Raw genomic sequence first — 23,374 nt, forward strand, 5'->3', positions numbered from 1 at the left:
AAATGTTCACGATTGATTTCCACGGTGAAGGAATAACATCGTGTAATAAAAATGAAACCCGCAAAATTATAATTTGCGTAATTACTGGTGGTAGGACCTCTTGTGAGTCCGCGTGGGTGGGTACCTCCACCCTGCCTATTTCTGCTGTGAAGCAGTAATGCGTTTCGGTTTGAAGGGTGGGGCAGCCGTTGTAACTATACGTGAGACCTTAGAACTTATATCTCAAGGTAGGTGGCGCATTTACGTTGTGGATGTCTATGGGCTCCAGTAACCACTCAACACCAAGTGGGCTGAGAGCTCGTCCACCCATCTAAGCAAAAAAAAAACAATCAAAATATGTATCTGTATTATCTAGAAATATTACATTCTATGGTTTGAAATATGTCAAATCATCAAATATTTTCTGCTTTGAGTTTATGACCTGATTGCGAAATACAGCTTGCAACAAAGTCTGTTAGCAAACTCAAAACTGCTAAAAGTACTATTTTTTTCGAGAACATGATCTAATTTTGATATGTTTCTTAGTAAAATATCTATTTATTGAAATACTTATTAAATCAAAATTTCAAAACCGCTCCATATGCAGAAACATTGCTAAGCTTGTACGGAAAATGGAAATGCGATAATTAGATTGAATGGTGGCTAATTTTTCTTTATTAAATTTATTTATTTATCAATAACAGAACATTGACAAATAAAAAATAAAAATCGTGTAATAAAAATCAAACCCGCAAAATAATAATTTGCGTAATTACTGGTGGTAGGACCTCTTGTGAGTCCGCGGGGGTAGGTACCACCACCCGGCCTATTTCTGCCGTAAAGCAGTAATGCGTTTCGGTTTGAAGGGTGGGGCAGCCGTTGTAACTATACTTGAGACCTTAGAACTTATTTCTCAAGATGGGTGGCGCATTTACGTTGTAGATGTCTATGGGCTCCAGTAACCGCTTTATACCAGGTGGGCTGTGAGCTCATCCACCCATCCAAGCAATAAATAAAAAAAAGCTAGAGCTTGTTGGTTTCCATTGACATATTTTATATATCGTTTGTTGGAATGCTGAGCTACTCCCGTCATGCCCCTTTTGTCTTCACGGCTGCAGCCGCAACTAGAATTTATCCATGCTACCTAGAAAAACTTCGTTCACCGTTTCCAGAAATATTTTTTCCACTTATAATCCGGTTTTGTGGTACCCTGGACATTGGCGACGTTCATGAACCGAACTCATAAGTAGGCGGGCTGTATGCTCGTTTGTATATAAGGCAATAAAAATGTATCGACTGAGTTTGTGTATTATGAAAGCAACATGTAAGTTTGATTTTGTTCATCCTTTGTTGTGATTAATTTACCCAAACGAACAAAAAGAAGAAATTTATTTCTGTTTAAAAATTCATAGATAGACTCACGATCCTCCTTTGGTTGAGTGCGGAGGATAGGAAGAAATGGAGAAACATATTCCTAACAAAAGTGCCCCGTAAAGGTCACGACCCTCAGCAGTGAGGAACGCGACACACGGAGGGATTATATTGATGGTAGGCAGCGGCTTGGTTCTGCCCCTGGCATTGCTGAAGTCTATGGGCGACGGTAACCACTCACCATCAAGTAGGCCGTACGCTCGTCTGCCTACTAAGACAATAAAAAATAATATAAAAATAAAAGTATATTTATTAAATTTTTATAAAAAATGATGTTACTTTTTTGTACAATTATTATACCTAGTCTTGCCATAAATACTGTTACAAAGGAAAACAAAAAAAAAATCTATGGCAAATAACATTTATTACTTTTACTGTGTGTTAGTTTAATACATAAATATAAAGCAATTTAAAGTATAAAAAGCTTATTCGAAGTGGTCTCCATTGTCTGCAATACAGTCCTTTAATCGTTGAGGCCAGTTATCAATAGAAGCACGCACTCTTTCCATGGGAAAAATTATCACTGCCAATCGTACGGATTGTTTTAGGGACTCCAAATTGTCATGGCGTTTAGAGCAAGCCGTACTCTCTAAAATTGACCATAAATCATAATCCAGCGGATTAAGATCGGGACTAGACGACGGCCAGTCTTCAGCTCTGATGAAGTCCGAAGCGTTCGTTTCCAACCAAGACTGCGTAGACCGAGCTTTATGACCTGGCGCCGAGTCTTGCTGGAAGGACCATTCTTGATTATTGAACATGGTGTTGTTGAGGGGCTTCACTACCTTCTCAAGAATGGTATCTTGATACACTTGTGCCGATGTTTTGATACCTTTTACACAAAAGTATGGCTCAGTCACTCCTTCATAGCTAATACCCCACCAAACCATCACTGAAGTCGGATAGTGCCCACGTTGCACTCTGTCGACTAATTGGGCGGCTTTCTTAGAGCTTTGAGCATAAACACGGTCATTTTGTTTGTTAAAATGTTACTCAATTGAAAAAAATTCTCATCCATAAACAAAATTTTTCTATGACCTCCCTTTGCGTACCGCTTCTGTAGTTGTTTCGATTTTACCACCCTAGTCTCTTTTAAATTATCAGTTAAGAAATTACCAGTGCGTCTCTTATAGGCTCTTATAGGCTTCGGAAGTCGTCGTGGCCTAAAGGATAAGACGTCCGGTGCATTCGTGTTGAAGCGATGCAACGGTGTTCGAATCACGCAGGCGGGTACCAATTTTTCTAATAAAATACGTACTCTACAAATGTTCGCGATTGACTTCCACGGTGAAGGAATAACATCTTGTAATAAAAATCAAACCCGCAAAATTATAATTTGCGTAATTACTGGTGGTAGGACCACTTGTGAGTCCGCGCGGATAGGTACCACCGCCTTGCCTATTTCTGCCGTGAAACAGTAATGCGTTTCAGTTTGAAGGGTGGGGCAGCCGTTGTAACTATACTGAGACCTTAGAACTTGTATCTCAAGGTGGGTGGCGCGTTTACGTTGTAAATGTCTATGGGCTCCAGTAACCACTTAACACCAGGTGGGCTGTGAGCTCGTCCACCCATCTAAGCAATAAAAAAAAGGCTGCAAGTCCTAAGTCATCTTTTAAAATACGCGACATGGTTCTAGGTGCTATCTTCATCTCCCGAGATAAAATCTTTTGCTTTCGGACAGAATTTATTCGAATTCTTTCCCTTACTGCTTTGACCACCTTTTTCGTATGAACACTACGTGGACGGCCAGATCTTTTTCTGTCACAAACAGAGGAGGTCTCATTGCACTTATTAATAGCCCGGTACACAAAAATTTTACTAATACCAAGCGTATGGAGAGTTTTAAAAATTGCATTTGGCTCTATACCTACTTTGTGTAATGCAATCACAGCGATTCGGTTCTCTTTATCACCCCACTCCATTTTAAATATCGCAAAATATTGTACAATGTATTGGCGCCAAAATGAGAAAACTCAATGAGCAATCATATAAAAATGACAGATTCCAAATTCAAATGTAATATTTTGTTTATTTTTAATTGTAACAGTATTTATGGCCAGACTAAGTATATATTTAATTTATAATACGTATATTATGATCTACTCGACACCAGATGAACCGTGAACACGTTCATCCATGTTAAGGATAAAAAGTCTAAATAAATAAATAAATTAAAAAATAGATTCAAGCTAAAGTTCCGAAAAAAACCTAAAAACGCTTAATATTATAATAATATGTACCTTAATTTTAATAAAAACAGTTATTATTATAGCGAAAGATTAATGTGCCACATAGAATTTTCTTGTAAGAATATGTTCTATCTATACTTAATATTATAAAGAAGAAATATTTGTTTGTTTGTTTGTTTCGAATAGGCTCCGAAACTACTGGACCGATTTGAAAAATTCTTTTTCCATTAGAAGCTGACATTTTCCCTGATGAACATAGGCTACTTTTTTTTTTTTTTTGGTTTCATGTGTGTTTTTATGTTTCCGAAGCGAAGCGAGGGCGGGTCGCTAGTGGTGTAATAAAATAAACACAGCTTACATTCTCTATTCCAAAACCTAAATGAAGGAAAATGTTTTTCAATTGAAAAAAAAAAGATAGCTGTAAAAATAAGATATCAATTTGCATAACAAAGCTTTGTAATAGATACGCCTTTATTTTTGTTTGAAAGGACCTTTCAGCTGACTTTTAATTGTGCTTTTCCTCATTTAAATTGGTAAAGCAGTTGTTATTTTTAGTTAAAATTAAGAGTCATATTCTATTATTGTACAACAGCCTTGGCACTCGAGTGTTTTATTAACAAACAGTTTCATTGAAGGTTCGTTCTGAAATCACTTTTCGTTTGGTTTTAAGAACAGAATAAAACTCTTATTTTTTTTCTTTTCGAAAGAAATGGTATGATTAATTATTCATAAAGGATTTCCAACGATTCCGACCGGAATTATGAATACATGTATACCAAATGTATTATGAAATCCACATTTCGGGAGGCTGCTTTTATCCTGTGATAACATTAGATGGCGTCTTTTTTTTTCTAATGAGTACGCTGTCAAACAAATTGGTGGCTCACATGCAGCCATTACGCTAGTCTTTAACAATGTCAATTTTACTCAGGTTATCAATTATGTGAAACAGTGAACGCGTTTACGTAGGTATGAGCTGGAATGATTCAATATGTAGGGTGATTTACAGTCTCGAATGATCTGTGGTCTGAAATATACAACACCAAGTGCATACGTGCATACGTTACACTGCGCTTATGTTTTCTTCCCCCTTTCCTTCGGACGGAACTAAAGAGCAGCATTATTAGCCTGTCTCTTACGATCTTTCTACCAATTTTAAGAGATAGTCTACGATCTCATCATCATTTTTTTTCATAATTTTTATACAACATAATTTTTATTAGTTGAGCTAAGGTATAATTTAGTTTTAAGAATTCTCAACATTCGTGAATCTAAACTCATCAACTGATTGTCAGTCGATTTCTATTTCTATCAAATTGGTTATACTGTACTAATCTTAATAAGAACATAAGTTTTCGATTCTCTTCTTTTCGACACTCCATGATTCATACATCTTGTCTTTGGGACGATACTTATACATCTGATATATATTCGTAACCTATACTGTAACCTGTTATAGTCTAGTAAATTGCCCGTTAAAAGTGGTAGTTCATAAATTACAATGATATCGGTTTTTCTTTTCAAAGAAATCGTTCGATAAATATATCTAGGGTGGACGCCGTCACGGTATTGGATAAATGTGTGCCCGTGTCATACTATTAACACGATTTGGTCGATGGTCTTATAGGAAAATTGATCGCTTTCCATGACTTCAACAGCATAAAACGTTTGACGGTCACAATAAAGTTCCATTCGTATTCCTGAACGTGGTTTAAAAATATACCAAGTGAATATTTCTTGCAAGTGATAGTCTAAATTACTATAAGTGGGTTCGTGTTAATTTTTAAATTCAGTTTTTTTTTTATTGCTCTTGTAGGCAGACGAGCATACGGCCCACCCGATGGTGAGTGGTTACCGTCGCCCATGGACTTCAGCAATGCCAGGGGCAGAGCCAAGCCGCTGCCTACCGCTTAATACTCTCCACAAGCCTCGTTTGAAGAAGAACATGTCATAGCGCTCGGGAAACACCGTGGAGGGGAGAGCTCATTCCATAGCCGGATGGTACGTGGCAAAAAAGACCTCTGGAAACGCACTGTGGATGACCGCAGTGGCTCCAGGTAGTATGGATGAACTCTACTCCGGTGGCGGGCGGTGCGATGGTAAAAACGAGATGCCGGTATCATCTCGAACAATTCCTCAGAGCACTCCCCATGGAACATACTGTATAAAATACAGAGGAAACCGAAGTCCCTCCCTCTCTGAAGTTTAATTGCTTCATTTTTTAGTTTCAATTTAAGAAGTTAAATGACTGCCTATCCGTCTCCGTATAGTAATCGAATTTTATGACAAGATACTATTAATTTTTTTTTGACACCTAGCTACATGCGTAATCATTCTCTTATGTTCACCCCCCTAGATATTCCCTATTAATAGATTCTTTGCAAAATGTTGAATTCTCTTGGCCACTAAATAAAATTATACTCCTATGTTCACTGTTTATGCAGTTAGGTTACCCCTACCATCGGTTATGTATATTCGGCCAGTAGTTTTTTAAGAGTATAATTACCGCAAAATTCTTTTTTTTGTACACATCGAAGGAGCTAATCTAAATTTTCGTTCAATTGCTAATTTCAGTACTAGCTTGAAATCTATCACTATTTTTTAAATATTTTTAAATTGATGTGAAACACGTATAATTTAAATTATTATTTCCAGTATTTAGTACACTGAACATCACTTTCAAGCAATGGCAATAACAAAGAACATTAATTAAATTGTGATACTATACAATGCGTCCTCGAAGGAAGACTTTCGTTTATTTGCCCTTGTGCATCTTATTATTAGTCACAGGTTGCCATGGAAACCAGAACGAGGATACGGAGACTTACTTGAGTAAATTTATAGCCGATATTTGGCTAGAAGGAGGTGACATGGTTCGAATAATTTGGAGAGATTGTTCTAAGAAGGTAAAAATATTGGTTTTATAAAATTATTAATGCACGCGGTGTCCATTTTTTTCCGATTGTCAATTATATAAGACGTGGGTCTTCTTGACGGTTACGATTTTCTCATTATCAGCATGAGCGGGCGAGCTTTTTTGGTATTAAGTACAGCCTATATGTATGCCTATATGTTTACAGAGTATTGTTGGTCCAACCGTGCTAAGATCAAAAGAGTTTCTCATTTATTTCTGTAGAAAGCTTTTTAATAAAGCAAAAACTTTACTTCAAAGATTCGACAAATGTTTTTACTTAAATACTTCAATATAAGTAGTAGGTTAAATACTACTTAGGTATTCGCTAGGTACAACAACGTTTCATTTTGTAATGTTCTAGAATCAGTATCTGACGTATTTGCCGATAGTTGGGGAATACTTTATTCCAAAATAATTTTATTTTTAGCATAATATTATAATAGTACTTAATAATTTCAATAATGTTTTTGTGTTAACGAGTCAGGCGTTTTGGTGAAAACTGTAAGCCTGACTTTGTATTGAATGGAATAAATAAATAAAAATAAATTAATCTAAACAAAAGCAGATCTTCTCGATGTGCTTCAGAAATTATTTCGTTTGTGCAAAATAATTTAGTCTCCAAAGACTGTCATGTAATATTCAGTCTATTGAAGTCCGTTCAGGGCTCTCCATCAAAGTATCCATTTTACTCATGTTGATTTCTCGAATAATCCCCTCAATAGACTTTCGGAATCTCGTAATCGGCTTAGCCGACGACGTCCGGGAAATGTTTACATTACAGGCAATTAGGCAACTATGCGTTGTCGTTATCTACTGGAAAAGTATTTCATTACACGTAGTAAGTGCTTAATAATGAAATGAATTTTTTCGATAGATTAGGCTTTGTGACTTATGTCTTCAGTATTAAACTAAAGGCTTAGTAAGGAATCTTTTTTTTAATAAAGCGTTAGTTGTATAAATAGTTGAAATCGGTAGCCTCAGTATGGTAGGTTTAAGCATTTTTTTTAGAAAGAGAAATATTATTATTTATTGTAAAAAAAAACAAAAAAAAAACAATGAGAAATATTAAATACAAAAAAAAAGACATTTGACGGTCTTATCGCTAAGAGCGATTTCTTCTAGACAACCAGCAGGGGGACAAGCATCATTTGAAAATTAATTACGCGCGGTGTACCTATCCATTGAAATATATTATATATATATTATATGTAGGATTGGTAAGAACAAACGGAACGGAGGGTTAAGATGTGAGTGAGAGGAAACGGAAAGAAAGAGAAAAGAGAATGACAGACAGAATGAGACAGAGAAAAGGAAGATGGCGAACACGGTTAAAAAATGAGCAAGGTGTAATAAAAGTGATAATTAATTTTTAATTATTATTATGACAGAAGAGTTTGGAACATATTCTACATAATAATATATACTAGAGGTTTTTTTTTTTTATTGCCTTTGTAGGCAGCCGGGCATACGGCCCACCTGATGGTGAGTGGTTACCGTCGCCCATGGACTTCAGCAATGCCAAGGGCAGAGCCAAGCCGCTGCCTACCGCTTAATACTCTCCACAAGCCTCGTTTGAAGAAGGACATGTCATAGCGCTCGGGAAACACCGTGGAGGGGAGCTCATTCCATAGCCGGATGGTACGTGGCAAAAAAGATTTCTGGAAACGCACTGTGGATGACCGCAGTGGCTCCAGGTAGTATGGATGAATTCTACTCCGGAAGTAGTCGAAATTCGACTATAATTAATTGGAATTGTAAGTTTATACACTATTATGATTGTTTTTTATACTTCTATAATCACAAATTTCCCAAGACTACACTATAACAATATTAACAAAGACAAACAATATTTAATCTCAATTTGACAAGAGACGTCAAGAACAAAAGTTTGACAATAAATAGTATGCATGCGTGTGTGCGTCAAGTACATGGCATGTAGTGTGTGTAATGTTTTCTTTATTGATTTAATGTATCTTTTATGCATTATTTAAAAAAAATATTAGCATTGTGCACTTCTTCTCGATATTCTCTATAAGTGTGGAAAATTTCATACTCCTCCGTCCACGCAATTTTCGTAAAAAGGGATACAAAGTTTTTGCTTCACGTATTAATATATAGATATCTACACACATACATATATAGAAATATTAACAACACACATTAACAATTACATACAAATATTAACAATGTAAAAATAGTGGGCTTAAGAGGGATTGCTGTCTATTTCTTTCATTGGTAGTAATTTTACAGCATTAGAAAGTTTCAAGTGTTCTCGAACGTTGTCATTATTGAAGTAAATGATGCGCGTTGTCTGGCATGACATGAACACCCCCCTAAAGTCGTGATTGTTGAGTACCAAAAATGAGTTGTCAAAATTTATTAAAAGAAAAGTGATTTAATTTTACAAAATATACAACCTAATTTATCAAATTGGATTTCACGAACAGAGTTGTAACTTGAAAGTTAGCGATCTTTAGGTTAGAACGCTGTCAGCCTTTGTTGGTAGCAACAGTTGTCAAACTTTCTAAATTGGGGACGACTTCGTTCATGTCATATTATAATTTTTAATTACCCATGAAAAAAATATTTTGCGCAGATGGAATCATATTGAAATTCGATAAATTCGTAACATGCAAAACGAATGTGGACTGAAGCAGACAGCCGTGTATTGATAAATCTTAAAAAGCGTAAATTTATTACTTATATTTTGTTATTAATAGAGCTTGTTTCTTTTATATATATATATATATATATATATATATATATATATATATATATATATATATATATATATATATATATATATATATATATATATATATATATAATAAATTAATTAAATTCGTTTAAAACGCCAATTCCACGTTATGGTCAAATTATTGTCATAAAATTTTATTTTATAATTCTATTTTGTTTAGGTCTGACTTGAAAATAAAACATTTATATAAATGTATTTTTTTTACTTTTCTAATGGGATAACATGTGGACAGTAAAATTTGCCGCAAATTTCTTAGTCAAAAATCATTAGTAACAAAAAATAACAAAGACCTGAACTCGTAGTAGCACAAAGTATAAGATGCCCGATGTACTAATATTGAACGATGCGACTATATCGGTTTTCAAATATTGTAGGCAGATAACGGTTTATTTTAAGAAATAGGTACTGAACTGTTGGTCAACAATAACTTCCACGATCAAGGAATAGTATCGTTTACCTAATAGAATTCAAACTCGCAAAAATTGTAATTTGTGTAATTATTGTGTAGTTGAGGTCCATCCTAGAATTTCAAGCTGGGTAGTGGCATTCACGTAGTGATGTCAATGGGCTTCACTAACCACTTAAAACTAGATGTCCTGCAAATTTCTTCACTCGCTCACGCTATAGTATTTATATAAAATACATATACATATTTCGTTAGTTAAAATCTTTTAAAGCAATGTGTAAAGCAACTAGTAATTGTATGTGCTTGTATATTTTTTAAATCTTTAGTTAATGGAAGTGAAAGACGTTATTGACCACAAGGAGTATTTCCCCAAATTCATGAGGTGCATGAAAAGGAAGACACTCCGCGCTATAGATCGTTCACTAAGCCCCGACGTTGTGCCTATAGCGGAAGGTGTTAGCTTGGTTCGGTTCGAGCTTGTCGATCGTTCGGGAAATATTTTACCGGAAAACGACACTAATAGGTAAGAATTCCTACAAAGTCTTAGAACTTTACCTATATGCTATGAAATATAATTGAAAAGCCATAAAATATAGCCTTTTAAAACGAAATGCTTTTGTGCTGTCTGTTATAATTGAAATTGGTATCGAAAACTAAATAATATCCGATCCGAAAACACATAAAGTCAGCGTCGGAACGTTACTTCGATAAGGCTATGCGTCATCATAATCGCCTTATCGTTACCGCCGCTGACTGCTCCCCGAAACCTGATCACGCAGGAGCCAGTCACCGTCGACGCACTGGACATGTCCTTACTTATCCATCAGATGCAATATCATTTGCATTAGACGCCTTCAGCTCTAACCCTAGGAGCCGGCTCAGGAACCCCGGTAACCATACTCGTCGAATTCAGCAAGGGGCTCGTCGTGTAACCTAACCCATGCATTAGCCCGCTGAGTTTCTCGCCGGATCTTCTCAGCGGGTCGCGATTCCGATCCGGTAGTAGATTCATCCGAGAAGCAGTTGTTAGGTTTCCTTTGGATGCGCTCGGGCAGCTGTTGGCAAATCCCACCCCTCCTGGCTGAGCCTTTGCTCGACCAACTTTTATATAGCTGCCATACCCTGTACACATTTTGTTTGGATAAATTCGAAGTTAAACGGGCAGAGAGAGGTGCATCAGACCCGACCCATGCCCCCGAAATGGGTCCCAACGATTCGACGTATGAATCTTTCTTCATTGACGCAATTTAAGCCATTTATTATTCAGCCATTTAAAATATTTAGTTGGTTTAATTAAAATTACTTTTATAGTTTAATCTCGTTAAGCTAAAACCGTAACGGTTTTAGTTATTATGTATATATTTGGCGAGATTAAGTAAATGTAGTTTTAATTATTTCTATTACTCGCGAAAACCAAAGAAAATATGAATTCTTTGACTTCCTCAGATTTTATTTAATTTTAAGCTGATGTCTAGAAATAGAATCAGTATAAAGAACCCTCTTGTTAGGTCACTAACCGCGAAATAATTCGTCAACGTCACAGTAAAGTGGATGTCGCATAAAAAATTGCGCAATGTGCGCGCTCCAGTTTCGACGATGTGGAAATATTGTTGTTGTAAATAAAGTAATGTTAATTGTTATTTTTCACACATTTTATACGTTTATTTCATAGCAACTAATTTAATATTTCAATAAACATTGATGATTTATTTGATAACATTTCCAACTTAGAATTTCTATAGAAAGTATTCCTTGAATTGTTACGACAGTAAAAGACCGTTTTCTAAGAAAAATGTTTAAAAGAAATTCGACAATGACATGAATTCTTTAATAAATTAAGAATTCTTTAATAGTAAAGTAAATTAAATGCCTTTTGACTGTTTATTAACTCGATGAAAATAAAGTGTCCGACGTGGCGTGAAAAAGGAATGTTAAGCATTCGTATTTTCTAGAGAAACATTTTTTTTGCCTACCCATTTCGCGATGTGTTCTTCATTCGTTATTGACTACTATTATAAATTTTTGCAGTTCATGGACAGAAAAGGAGCTGGAAGAAAATGATTGGCGCACCTTAGCCTTAAAGAGAATGGCAAAAATTTTGCGAACTCATGTCATCAAATTCGATTTTGAAGAGGGAAAATCTGTTGAAAAATGTATGAAACCAATTTAATTTTATCTAAACTTGTAATCATGCGAGTAATCATAATACTATTTGCCATCTATTTACCCATATTACATATCGGGCTATCTGAAATACTCAATCAAATAAGGACAATGTTATTAGGACAATTTGCGAATATAACGTTAGATAACGTCTAGGTAGAATAGATACATATAAATCAGAGTATGTTGGCAGTAGATCGTAACCATAATTGAAACTTCGATCTCCTGTCGTCTCTAGGCGGGCCCTATTTGCGTTGTGATTGTATAAAAATAAAAGGCGAGCCTCGAGCTTTCCTTTTTTTTCCTTAGATGGGTGGACGAGCTCACAGCCCAAGTGGTGTTAAGTGGTTACTGGAGCCCATAGACATCTAGAACGTAAATGTGCAACCCATCTTGATATATAAGTTCTAAGGTCTCAGTATAGTTACAACGGCTTCACGGCAGAAATAGGTGGGGTGGTGGTACCTACCCATGCGTACTCACAAGAGGTCCTACCACCAGTAAGCTGCCTAACTGAAGCTATGCTTTGTCGAAGAAGAAATACCTTTCAATCTTTTTAAGTCTTATATTTTTTAACTTAAATTAATTTATAACATACTGAATTTTAAGTTGATTATTTATACTTTATAGTTGAATTTCGTGGGCGTAGACGTCACCACATGATGACCATGATGATGTTCGGCGTGGTCTCCATTGGTATGGTGGTTGTGCCAATGGGATTCCAATTTCTCGCTGTCCTCGGAGGGAAAGCGCTCCTTCTTGCGAAAATGGCACTCATTCTCGCTTCCATACAAGGACTTAAAAAGGTATGCTATTAATGATCGCATTAGCTAATTAGAGCAGAATAATATAATCTTTTATCAAAGTAAATTTACATAAAACTCTAAACTAAAACCTAAATGTATTTATTAATTAATGTTGTCTTTTGGCATTTGTTATTATTTGATATTAACCAACTAATTACGTATTGAAAATTAACATTCTCTTTTAGGTAGACATAAGTAACGAAGGGTACCATGACAGGGGAAAGGTATGATGGCCTTTCGTAACTAAGCTCCGTCTCTGACTTCTGTCCTTTCATGCTAAATTTTATAATCATCTTTAACGAATTAATAAATAATTTTTTAACACGCATTTTAACTTTTACGCACAACTACTAATGTTCAAGAAGATAACCGTTTAATAGATATTCTGTTCCAGGTCGCTGCTAGTCCGCTGAATTACGGTTTCTATCACACGTATCCACCCTACGAACACTTCGAGAAAAGAAGCCGCGATGACTGGCCCCCACCAGCTGTTATGCCCACCACACCGTCGCCCTCCATCATTGCGCAGAGTCCCTGGTCGAATCCCGAAAATGGAAACGTCAAAGCCGACAGAATACACATAGCGAAAATTCCTCAAGAAGCCAAGAGCTCAACAAAAGACGTGAATTGGAAGCCCGAAATTCCTAAAGCCGTTAAAAAAGATTCAGAGCCAAGATTGTATCCGGTTTATAACGGACTTGCACATAGCCCCACAGCCGTCTACTCCGCCATAGATGCACCGGCTCCTCTAATAGATTTAACTACGAGGCCGGGAGAAGTTCAAGCTGATCTCGCGTTAGATCTGCCGTTCAATAACTTTCGCTTTCAAAGTCCCACTCCTGTGGTTTCAGCTTGATGTGTTCGTGCGGTTGTTCAAGGCTCTGTACAACGTTGTTACTGGAATTTATTCTTATTTAGCACAAGTTTTATATCCGAACAGGCACGTTTATTATTCTGTTTATTAGATAAATGAAGTTAAAGTGTCATTTACATAGTGTTATAATAAATCAAAATGAATATTAAAAAAACATCTTTTCATTTGTCCCCAATTTGATTTCCCCGAATTGATTTTTGTGCGTCATAGGCACGATTAAGATTACCTCTATGATATAATCACTGTTTTTTTTTTCTAATATAAATTATGGGCGGCTAACCCGATTATTTTTAATACTTTCAAACAAAGATTTCTATCTTCTCAAATAGTAAAACTATACGAATGTGATCTTTATTTTTTGAATAGAATTTGATCTTTTTTATATGTTTAAAGATATATTTAGATACATAGATATGAAGCATCCAGATAAATATCAAGATGTGAGACGAACCCGCGACTCTCAACCCAGTTAGTCGGGGTACTAGTCTAACCGCCGAGTCAGCCCAAATATGACTTGAAATTTTGTATGGAAAACTTCTAACCGGTCTATTTAGTGACTAGTAACCATAGAACTAGAATCGTTTTCCTTAAAGTATCATACGCTCAGTTTTACTTCATAATAGTCCTTTTCAAAGAATCAAATTCATTTTATGGGGAATCTCTTAAGCCGTCTCATAATTTTATGTGTTCTTTTTTAATGAATACTGAAAATGTAAGCACACAGTCAAATAAAAACTTAGGTGTAAACAAAAAAATTAGGTGTGATTTTTATAAAATACTATAATAATGTAATGTTTATCCATTTAGTCTATTTACGATTGTATCCAGTAGCGTTTTATTGATATTAATCTAATGGAAATATATTCTCATTCGAAGTGGTGGTCATAAAATATGAAAACGTTTTCACTCAAATAAATGTATTTTTTTATTGCCTTAGAAAGCTAAGGACGAGCATCCTGATGATGAGCGGATGGTGAGTCTTCCTGATGATGAGTGGTCACTAAGGCTTATGGAAATCAGCAATCCCGAGCTTATAGCTTAGTTGCTGACTAATTTATTTTAATATTAGTACAATAATATGGGTAGTAGTGACTCAGCTAGATTGATATATGTATTATACTAACATTAATTATATTTTATAAACATTAAGGATTTAAGTTAGAAAGTATTATAAATTGATGACTCAGCACGAGCATCACATATAACTTAGGTCGTGACAATTCTACTTTAGACAAAACGGTAATTTCAAGTTCGAGATGTCCCTTGTCTCGAACCAAACATTATCGTCTTAACGAAGGTTAGAATTGCAGATATTATTCGTCTTATCTTTTAATTGAAATGGGCATTACACAGAATCAATCATTAATAATTTGATTTGAACGCCTTAGACAGTTTGATGTACTGCGGCTTAATCACAGTCTGGTAATATAGTAAGAGAGGAGCAAGACATACAAATCGCAGGCTTATTACGTTCTAGGAATATAAAATACGAGTAAACAAAATGTGATATTTTTAGCTTTTTGGCATTTGAAAACTAAATTTGGATATAAATGTTAATAACAATAAAATGCAAATCATAGAACCAAAGACGAATGAAGTAAAAGAAAAACCTAACGAATCAACAGAAAGAGACTCTCCACGTTGCAGTGGATATATGAAGATGTAAGCCAAGGAAAGTTGGCATCATGCAGGTGGTCAAAGGAAAAACATATCCAAAATTCCTATACACCATGATAAGAGGATATGGCGTGCCGATTCGATATAATGTGGGATAAGGAAATAAATAAGATTTTTTTTTCCTAATCTTGGTGGGTGGACGAGCTCTCGGCCCACCTGGTGTTAAGTGGCTACCGGAGTCCATAGACACTTACGACGTAAATGCCGCCAGTCACCTCGAGACATGAGTTCTTAGATCTCAGTTTTTACAGTACAACGGCTGCCCCGAAACGCATTACTGCTTCACGGCAGAAATAAGCTGGGTGGCGGTACCAATCTGTGCGGATTCACAACACGTTTTAGAATTTAAAGCTAGTTAGTAAAATGGGAGCTTCCACAACTACATATTATAGAAATTCACGCGTTTTTTGTTTTCATACTTTCGATCTACATTTGTGTTTGAGAAGAGTTTTCTAAAAGTTATATTTAATTTAAAATAACGTGTACATAGGAATCGAAATTTTTCAATTGCTCTAATCCAGTGCCCCTTCAAGACAACGCACAACCGTATAATGTACAGCATAAAAATCTCGTTAAAACATCTACACATATTTGGAGTTTAGATGACACAGAATATTATAAATGACTTTTTCCTCTGCCAACGTTTTGAACTTTATCTTAACATAGACGCTTTAATAAATCACTGTCAATCAATTTAACACAAGGAATTTTTTCATGTTCTTGCAATAAATAATAAAAAAATCTTAAATTCCTTAGCCAGTGCCAGCATCATTTATTACGTTTTTCTTTTATTAATTTCAACTTTAGTATTGTTTTTGACTAGATCTTATGGTGTGGCGTGGTAATAGCTACACCGTATGTGAATGATTTGGAAAATGGAATGGATGGAACTTATAGGATGTGGTCCACAGGCGGTAGGGATGTTTTGGCGACTTTTATTTATGTATTTTTTATTGCTTAGATGGGTGGATGAGCTCACAGCCCACCTGGTGTTAAGTGGTTACTGGAGCCCATAGACATCCACAACGTAAATGCGCCACCCACCTTGAGATATGTCTTAAGGTCCCAGGTATAGTTACAAAGGTTGCCCCACCCTTCAAACCGAAACGCATTACTGCTTCACGGTAGAAATAGGCAGGCTGGTGGTACCCACCCGCGCGGACACACAAGAGGTCCTACCACCAGTAATTACGCAAATTATAATTTTGCGGGTTTGATTTTTATTACACGATTTGGAAAAATACAGCCTGAATTATGGAATAAAATACCTCGTATACTAACTACAATAACCATACAGGTAGCTCCCCTGATGTTCTCGAAGTCCTTGTCGTCTCTAGGGAAAGATTTCTCATAATAGTTTGTTAGCGGCGAAGTGCGAAGCGAGCACTTCTCAATATTAATGAAAACTTTGGTAGGATGTGATAGCGGTGCAAAAAGCGGGTATCTTTAACGGGTAATTTAGATTAACTTTGCGTGTTGCGCGGAAAGAAGCAGGAATGTGCGTGAGTTCCAATTTCAAAACAACATTCTTTGGTAAACCATTTTTAAAATTTTTACACTTTCAAGCCTTCATTGGATCCCAAAGAGGCGGTTTTACAAGCATGTAAAGTAAAAATTCAAATTATGTTGAAAATAAGAAGGCACTGGAAGCACAAACTGGAGATTCTTACTTTTTTAAAGATTTGAAAAATAATGCGCTTTTACCATTTTACAAACTTTTGGTGCAACTTTGGTCTTTCGAAGTTGTGCAGTTTGCTCTGGGTAATGGCTTCCATTTCTCGTTATATGGGTTCTCGTGTTCGGTGCTTAGAGTATGGAGTTGAAAGTAAACCTGGAATTTCTTGAAGACATCTCATTCTTGATGACTTTTATGACATGCCTGGATATTAAACAAACAAGGAAAATGGGTTCAATAACTTTAGAATATTTAAGAGAAAACCTACATACAAACGTTTTCATTCTACATAGGTGTAGAGAATAAAAAATAAGACGAACATTTTCCTAATTAATATTAAATACCGGTGACTTTTATTATATTATACAATAATTGGTCCGTATGGACCCAGACATTAATCAGAGCCCAACAAAATACAAAGTTAACATTTTAATGTAATTATTATCTTTTCATCCCGACATCCCCAACAGACAAAAGATAATTAGTGTCGTGGAACGTTCAAGGATCTATGAGTTGGTGGGTATCCGTAGTAATGCAATAATGCCAGACCTCAAATTTCCTACAGATTAATTTAAAAAAAAAAGTACAGAATATGTGTATACGAACTACTTTTACGATGGAGGATTTACAAAGTGTAATAATATCATCTCTGCTTATTGCTGTCAAGAAGTAATCAATAATAAGTTCAGTGATGAGAAGACAGTAAGCCGTGACTTTTGTGGGCTCTGGTAATAGTTTGAACCACGTGGACTATAGCGTCTATCCGTCTATAGCAGTACGAACAAATCGGCGTATTTTTGTCTCCAGTCATTCCCATACTTTGAGAGCCGCAGATTTAATTAGCAAGGATAGATCTCTGTGAAGATATGGATTGTGTTATCGAAAGCCGACAGAGTCGCTGTAATAATAAAGCTAATCATGAAAGTTTTTTTAAATTCAAACGCAATCTGCCGCAAACTGGGAGATTTCAGTGAGTCTTAGTTTATGGAACTTTTAAGGATAGAAACGATTAATTAAGTAGGTGCAAACACTGGATTCATTAATGTTCTTAGTTAGCTTGTTAGTACTTGGTTCGGTTTGTCTTCAAAGCCTTTGATCTACTGGCTAGGTACCATTGTTTTGGACAAACCCTAACTTGTAGATACGAACGAAGTACAATTGTTCTCTAAAATTTCATAAAGTTCTGATGCTGACAAATACTTCGAGTATTAATGAAATATTTTACCAGTAGGCTGTCAATTTTGTATATAATTTTGTTATTTATCATTTTTTTTGTCACTTTGTCTACGGGTTTGAGATTTTTCGTTGGTAGGTAAGCAGTAGTGAGCTGTTATATGGATCACCTAGTCTTAATAGATTACTAAATCCCTAAAATCAGGACGTGTGCATGCACGAGAATCAAGTCTCAACGGTAATGTATGTATAACCACCGAAATTTAAACCGGAACGCATGGCTGATTCAAGGCACAACTTGTCAGAATTATAGTACCTGCCAGTGAAGACTTTCAATAAGATATTTTTATTGCTTAGATCGGTGGACGAGCTCACGGCCCTCCTTCGGTGGTTACTGGGGATCATAGATATCGAGAATGTACAACAACAACGACCACGATAAATGAGTTCTAAGTCTCAGTTTTACATGAAAATGATCACATGACTTTCTTGCTTAAAAATGCAAGACTTTCACACTCAGAAATAACTATTTTTACGGCTTAAGCTCGCGTTTATTACTTTTATTTTATAACTTCTGACATTACGAATATAGTTTTGATGGACACGGTGTTTTTGTTTGTGAGTTTTTGAATATTGTAAATTTATAGGATTATTTTAACGAACTCTTTGAAATGTAAACGATAAGTTATAGCAACTCGTGTCAAACTATTAACGTTCATTAAATTCGAATATCTAATTTATCACTTAACAGATTTATAATTTTATACTTTATTAAAAATTCACACAATTGATTGAAAAGGAAACGAAATGATGTAAATACATAATATATATACGTGCTAAATTCTACCCACGGAAGTGAGAACTCAGAACAAACTTACGAAGCGCAATGGAGGTTGCGCAGTAACGTGTGCTACCCTATAATATAGAGCCGGGGATAGTCGCCCCATTCACAAGTAACTCGGCGCCGGCGGGTAAACTTCGGTGCAAGATCTCTGGTCTAACTTAGAGTTACTAGCTCGAATTTATACGGCTACAAGTGGAAAAGTGTGAATATGAGAGCTTTTCTGTACATAGTCGTCGTTGCACTCGCTTCTGATGCGGTCCGCTGTTTATATTTACCGGTAAGTACAAACTTCCTGAACTCTAAAAGTTTTTTATTAACGGTGTTTGCATTTAAATCAAGTTTTAGATCTTAATCCATCAATTAATAATTTATTAAAACACTAACATCTATGGCATTTGTTAAAAACATTCCATTTCGACATAAAATTTATTCTATTAATAACCATCCAACATCATATCATGTTTGGTATTTCTACCGTGTTTCTCAATTGGAAATAAGACAGTTCGTTCGGTGTTCGATGAAAATTAATTAAATTAAATTTAAAGATTAATTACCATCATAAAATTAACTTCAAAAGTGAAGTTCTGGTATCTAAAAAACTAAATTAAATCTACCTAGCGTACCCACCGGATATTTGAAGCATTTTGTTTAAAGTTTTTAATCCATAGATGAGTGAGCGAGCTCATACCTGCCTTAGCTACCTGGTTGCTGGAGCCGATAGAGCTATGGGAATGCTGTCACCCACTTTAAAACATTAGGTCTATGTCCCAATTGTAATTGAACGGTTGTTTCATGATAGAGTGGTGGTATCTACTCGTGCGGACTCGTTACAGTAAGCCTTACAGCCAGTGAAATAAATTGTAAAAGTAAAATAAATAATTAAAATGAAATACAGAAATGGTTTTGCTTTGAATAATTACTAACTTTGTGCTTGTAGTATTTATTTTGGGGTGATAACTCATGTTGCAAGCTCGCATGACTGATTATCACAATTCATTCATGTAACGCGAAGCAATTTACGTACATATCGTTGTACGATTACAATGGAAAGCAATTTTTTTTTCTTTTTTTCACAATATGGAATCTATATACTCAAGTAAGCGATTAACAAGATATAGATTTACTTTCCATTGGCGATTTAAAAAAAAAACCAATAATATTACATTACACGTGATTTCAAAGGATGAGCTACTAGCCTTTTTTATATTATAAAAATCAAATTATTTCAAAACAGCTCCAAATATAGAATTAGATTTTTTAATAGTCAGTTGAAAGTAGACTTGAATAGGTTGGCGTAATTAATTTGGCCAGTGATCGCTTCAGTTTTACAGCAGGTCGTTTGAAATCTTCAGATTTACTGAGGGACTTCAGTTCTCACTGAGCTTTAATTCGGATGCTCTGTAGGGTATGTTCTGAGGAATTGTTCAAGATAATCCCGTCATCTCCTTTTCACCATCTCCGCAACCGTCACCGAAACAGAGTTCAGCCATACTACCTAGAACCACTACATCATCCACAGTATATTTTAAGATATCATTTTAGCCACGCATCATCCGACTCTGAACTTTTCCTTAAGGCTCCAGAACGCTATGGTATGTCCTTTAAATATAGTATTAAAGGAGTCTTGAGTAATAGGCAGCAGCATGGCACTGTTACTATTCACGAGCGACAGCGATTGCTATAAGCTTCTCGTGCTTAAGTCCGTTCAATATTTCGTAAGTAATAAAGTGGAAATTGCAAGCTATTACTGAGTTCAAATACTTATAATATAGAAGATTTTATTCGTTCTATTTCAGCCGGGAAGCAGTAATGCGTTTCGGTTTGAAGGGTGGGGCAGCCTTTGTAACTATACTTGAGCTTACTGGTGGTAGGACCTCTTGTGAGTCCGCACGGGTAGGTACCACCACTCTGTCTATTTCAGCCGTGAAGCAGTAATGCGTTTCGGTTTGAAGGGTGGGGCAGCCGTTGTAACTATACTTGAGACCTTAGAACTTAACTCGAAGTGGGTGGTGCATTTACGTTGTAGATGTCTATGGGCTCCAGTAACCACTTAACACCAGGTGAGCTGTGAGCTCGTCCACCCATCTAAGCACTAAAAAAAAAAGATGCATATTCTAAATAGATTTATCCCGTAATCCATCAAAATTCGAATATTCAATGAACTTTTTGTAAATTACAATTAACTAAAGATAGTTTTATTTTAGGAGTCGCGCTTAGCCAAAATCTAAGACTACAATGTGTATCATCAGCAAAAATTTATAACTATGAGAAATCACGAGTGAATGAAAAAAAAAATTCAACAAAAATCTGTTTAATTATTGAACTTTGAAAATTACTGTGTAATCCAATAGCTCCGAGACACTTGCTAATAAGTTTTTTGATGGATTCGATCATAGCTGGATATTTTTTTTTTTTATAAATTTAGAAATTGTAGAATTATCTAATGCTTCTTCAAAGCTTTTAGAACATTTTCCACTCTGGGATAACTTCCAGGAACTACGAGAAGTGATTCTAAAAGCTGCACGAACATAAACGACATTCGGATGTCTTTTTATTCCTTTTATATTGTTTCCTATCTCCCCTTGTATGAGCTATGAAAGTAGATTAGCATACGGCATACGGTCTACTTAATTGCGAGTGGTCGACGTTACTCATACATATCGGCAATCTTAATAAATGTTCACATCCGTATTCTGTAAAGTTAACACCAGAACGTTAAAATTTATTTTAAAAATAAGGATTTTAGTTTTATTAAATTTATTTAACAGTGTATCTAAAATCACGAACATATATTAGGATCCATAGTAGATTAGCGTTTACGGTAAAATTCCTCAAAGTGATCATCGACTTATAAATTTATTGGTTACGGTACCCTGTAGACACATCGTGAGACATAATTAATAAATAAATTGTATTTATTTGTATTCTTGTAGTTATCTTACAAGCCGTTCATAACCTTCTTAACCCATTGTGGTCCTAAGACTAACGTAATGTAAGACTACATATCCAGTACGAGTGGACATTGGACCTCAAAGGGTTGATATCACCTATGGCTTGTGACAACATTCGAAGCGTAAACGAGGCAGAGAAATTTTGCATGGAGCCAGAAAAGACGCTCCTAGTTCACTTCCTCTGAATGCCAATGAAGTGTGTGTGTGTGTGTGTGTGGGTGTGTGTAAAGTTTTAACATTTATTTGAAATGTAACGCAAATCGTCTAGAAAAACTTTTATAGAAATATAGACTTATAGAAATATAGAAATATAGATAATTAAATTAATTAGATTGTACTCATCTACCCACTCATGTAAAGCTTTCCTTCTTTGAGAACGGTTAGCTGGTAGATAACTCAATTGTTGAGTTAAGCTCGCCATTTTTTTTTAAATCTTATCGCAATTACTGTATTATATTAACAGTGTGTACAAATAAAGAATAAAGAAATAGACAGTAAGTAGCACATATATTCAAATGCCTATGCATTATCCCTTAGTCGTGCATGATCACGAAAAGTGTAAAGAATTCGAACTGTGCGATATAACACAATGGCAAGAAAAATGCAAGATTAAATCGTGAATATTTTATGTATACGACTCGCAAAAATCGACGAATGCATTTAAACCTTCTTAAACCCCCAAAATTACATTAATCACATTTGAAAACTAATTATCTATATATCAATACGTGAAGCAAAAACCTTGTATCCCTTTTTACGAAAATTGCGCGGACAGAGGAGTATGAAATTTTCCACACTTATAGAGGATATAGAGAGGAAGTGCACAATGCTAATATATTTTTTAAATAATGAATAAAAGATACATTAAATCAATAAAGAAAACATTACACACACTACATACCATGTACTTGACGCACACACGCATGCATACTATTTATTGTCAAACTTTTGTTCTTGACGTCTGTTGTCAAATTGAGAATAGATTAATTATATTGATTGTCTTTATTAATATTTTTTTATAGTATAGTTTTGGCGAAATTTGTGATTATAGAAGTATAATAAAATACAATCATAATAGTGTACAAACTTACAATTCCAATTAATTATAGTCGAATTTCGACTACTGCGGGATCGCTAGTTACCATTAATCTAATAGTAATTTAATAGTAAGATAATATTTTTATCATAAGTATAAGAGAACTTGGTTAAAACTGCAGGAACCCATTATGCGAAGCGGTTAATCACGTCGAATACAGACGTGCTTGAAACAGCTTTGTGGTTTCATCTCGTTGTTCGACTTTCCGAGGGATGATTATTAAAATAAACTTGGATTAGAAAAACTTGTATATTAAAGTAAAAAATCAATAATCTAGGATACAGTGTCACTTATGACAAGGGTATCATGACAACGGATTTGCGTATTACAGCGCTCTCTAGTGACGGTTTTAGGAGTTGGAAAAAACAGGGTGAACATTCCGCCCACCATGAACTACAAAAGTTCATAGCCAACAATGAGGCCATCAAATTTTACATG

At 35.4% G+C, this 23,374-nt stretch overlaps 2 protein-coding genes across 2 annotated transcripts in view; both read left to right on the forward strand.

Moving 5' to 3' along the window:
- Positions 1–6,260: 6,260 nt before the first annotated feature.
- Osi23 (DUF1676 domain-containing protein Osi23) lies at positions 6,261–13,612 on the forward strand. Its single transcript, XM_028175272.2, has 5 exons — positions 6,261–6,505; positions 10,004–10,200; positions 11,706–11,830; positions 12,471–12,646; positions 13,041–13,612. The coding sequence occupies exons 1-5, from the start codon at positions 6,329–6,331 to the stop codon at positions 13,500–13,502; spliced, it is 1,137 nt and encodes a 378-aa protein (XP_028031073.2). The 5' UTR covers positions 6,261–6,328; the 3' UTR covers positions 13,503–13,612.
- Positions 13,613–18,973: 5,361 nt separating this feature from the next.
- LOC114243683 (corticotropin-releasing hormone-binding protein) overlaps positions 18,974–23,374 on the forward strand; it is a 31,177-nt gene continuing 26,776 nt past the window's right edge. The window contains exon 1 of the mRNA XM_028175268.2: positions 18,974–19,166. Within this exon, the coding sequence (XP_028031069.2) occupies positions 19,098–19,166 (69 nt within the window). The 5' untranslated portion in view covers positions 18,974–19,097. The remainder of the gene's footprint in view (positions 19,167–23,374) is intronic.

Source organism: Bombyx mandarina, chromosome 09 (genome assembly GCF_030267445.1).
Source record: "Bombyx mandarina strain Sakado chromosome 09, ASM3026744v2".
Taxonomy (NCBI): Eukaryota; Metazoa; Arthropoda; class Insecta; order Lepidoptera; family Bombycidae; genus Bombyx; species Bombyx mandarina.

What these genes read in the sequence shown, in the direction of transcription:
- Osi23 (XM_028175272.2), top strand. Translation starts at nt 6,329, where the DNA reads ATGCGTCCTCGAAGGAAGACTTTCGTTTATTTGCCCTTGTGCATCTTA. An exon ending in CCGGAAAACGACACTAATAG is followed by an intron (nt 10,201 to 11,705) that starts GTAAGAATTCCT and finishes AAATTTTTGCAG; the next exon opens with TTCATGGACAGAAAAGGAGC. An exon ending in GGGAAAATCTGTTGAAAAAT is followed by an intron (nt 11,831 to 12,470) that starts GTATGAAACCAA and finishes TATACTTTATAG; the next exon opens with TTGAATTTCGTGGGCGTAGA.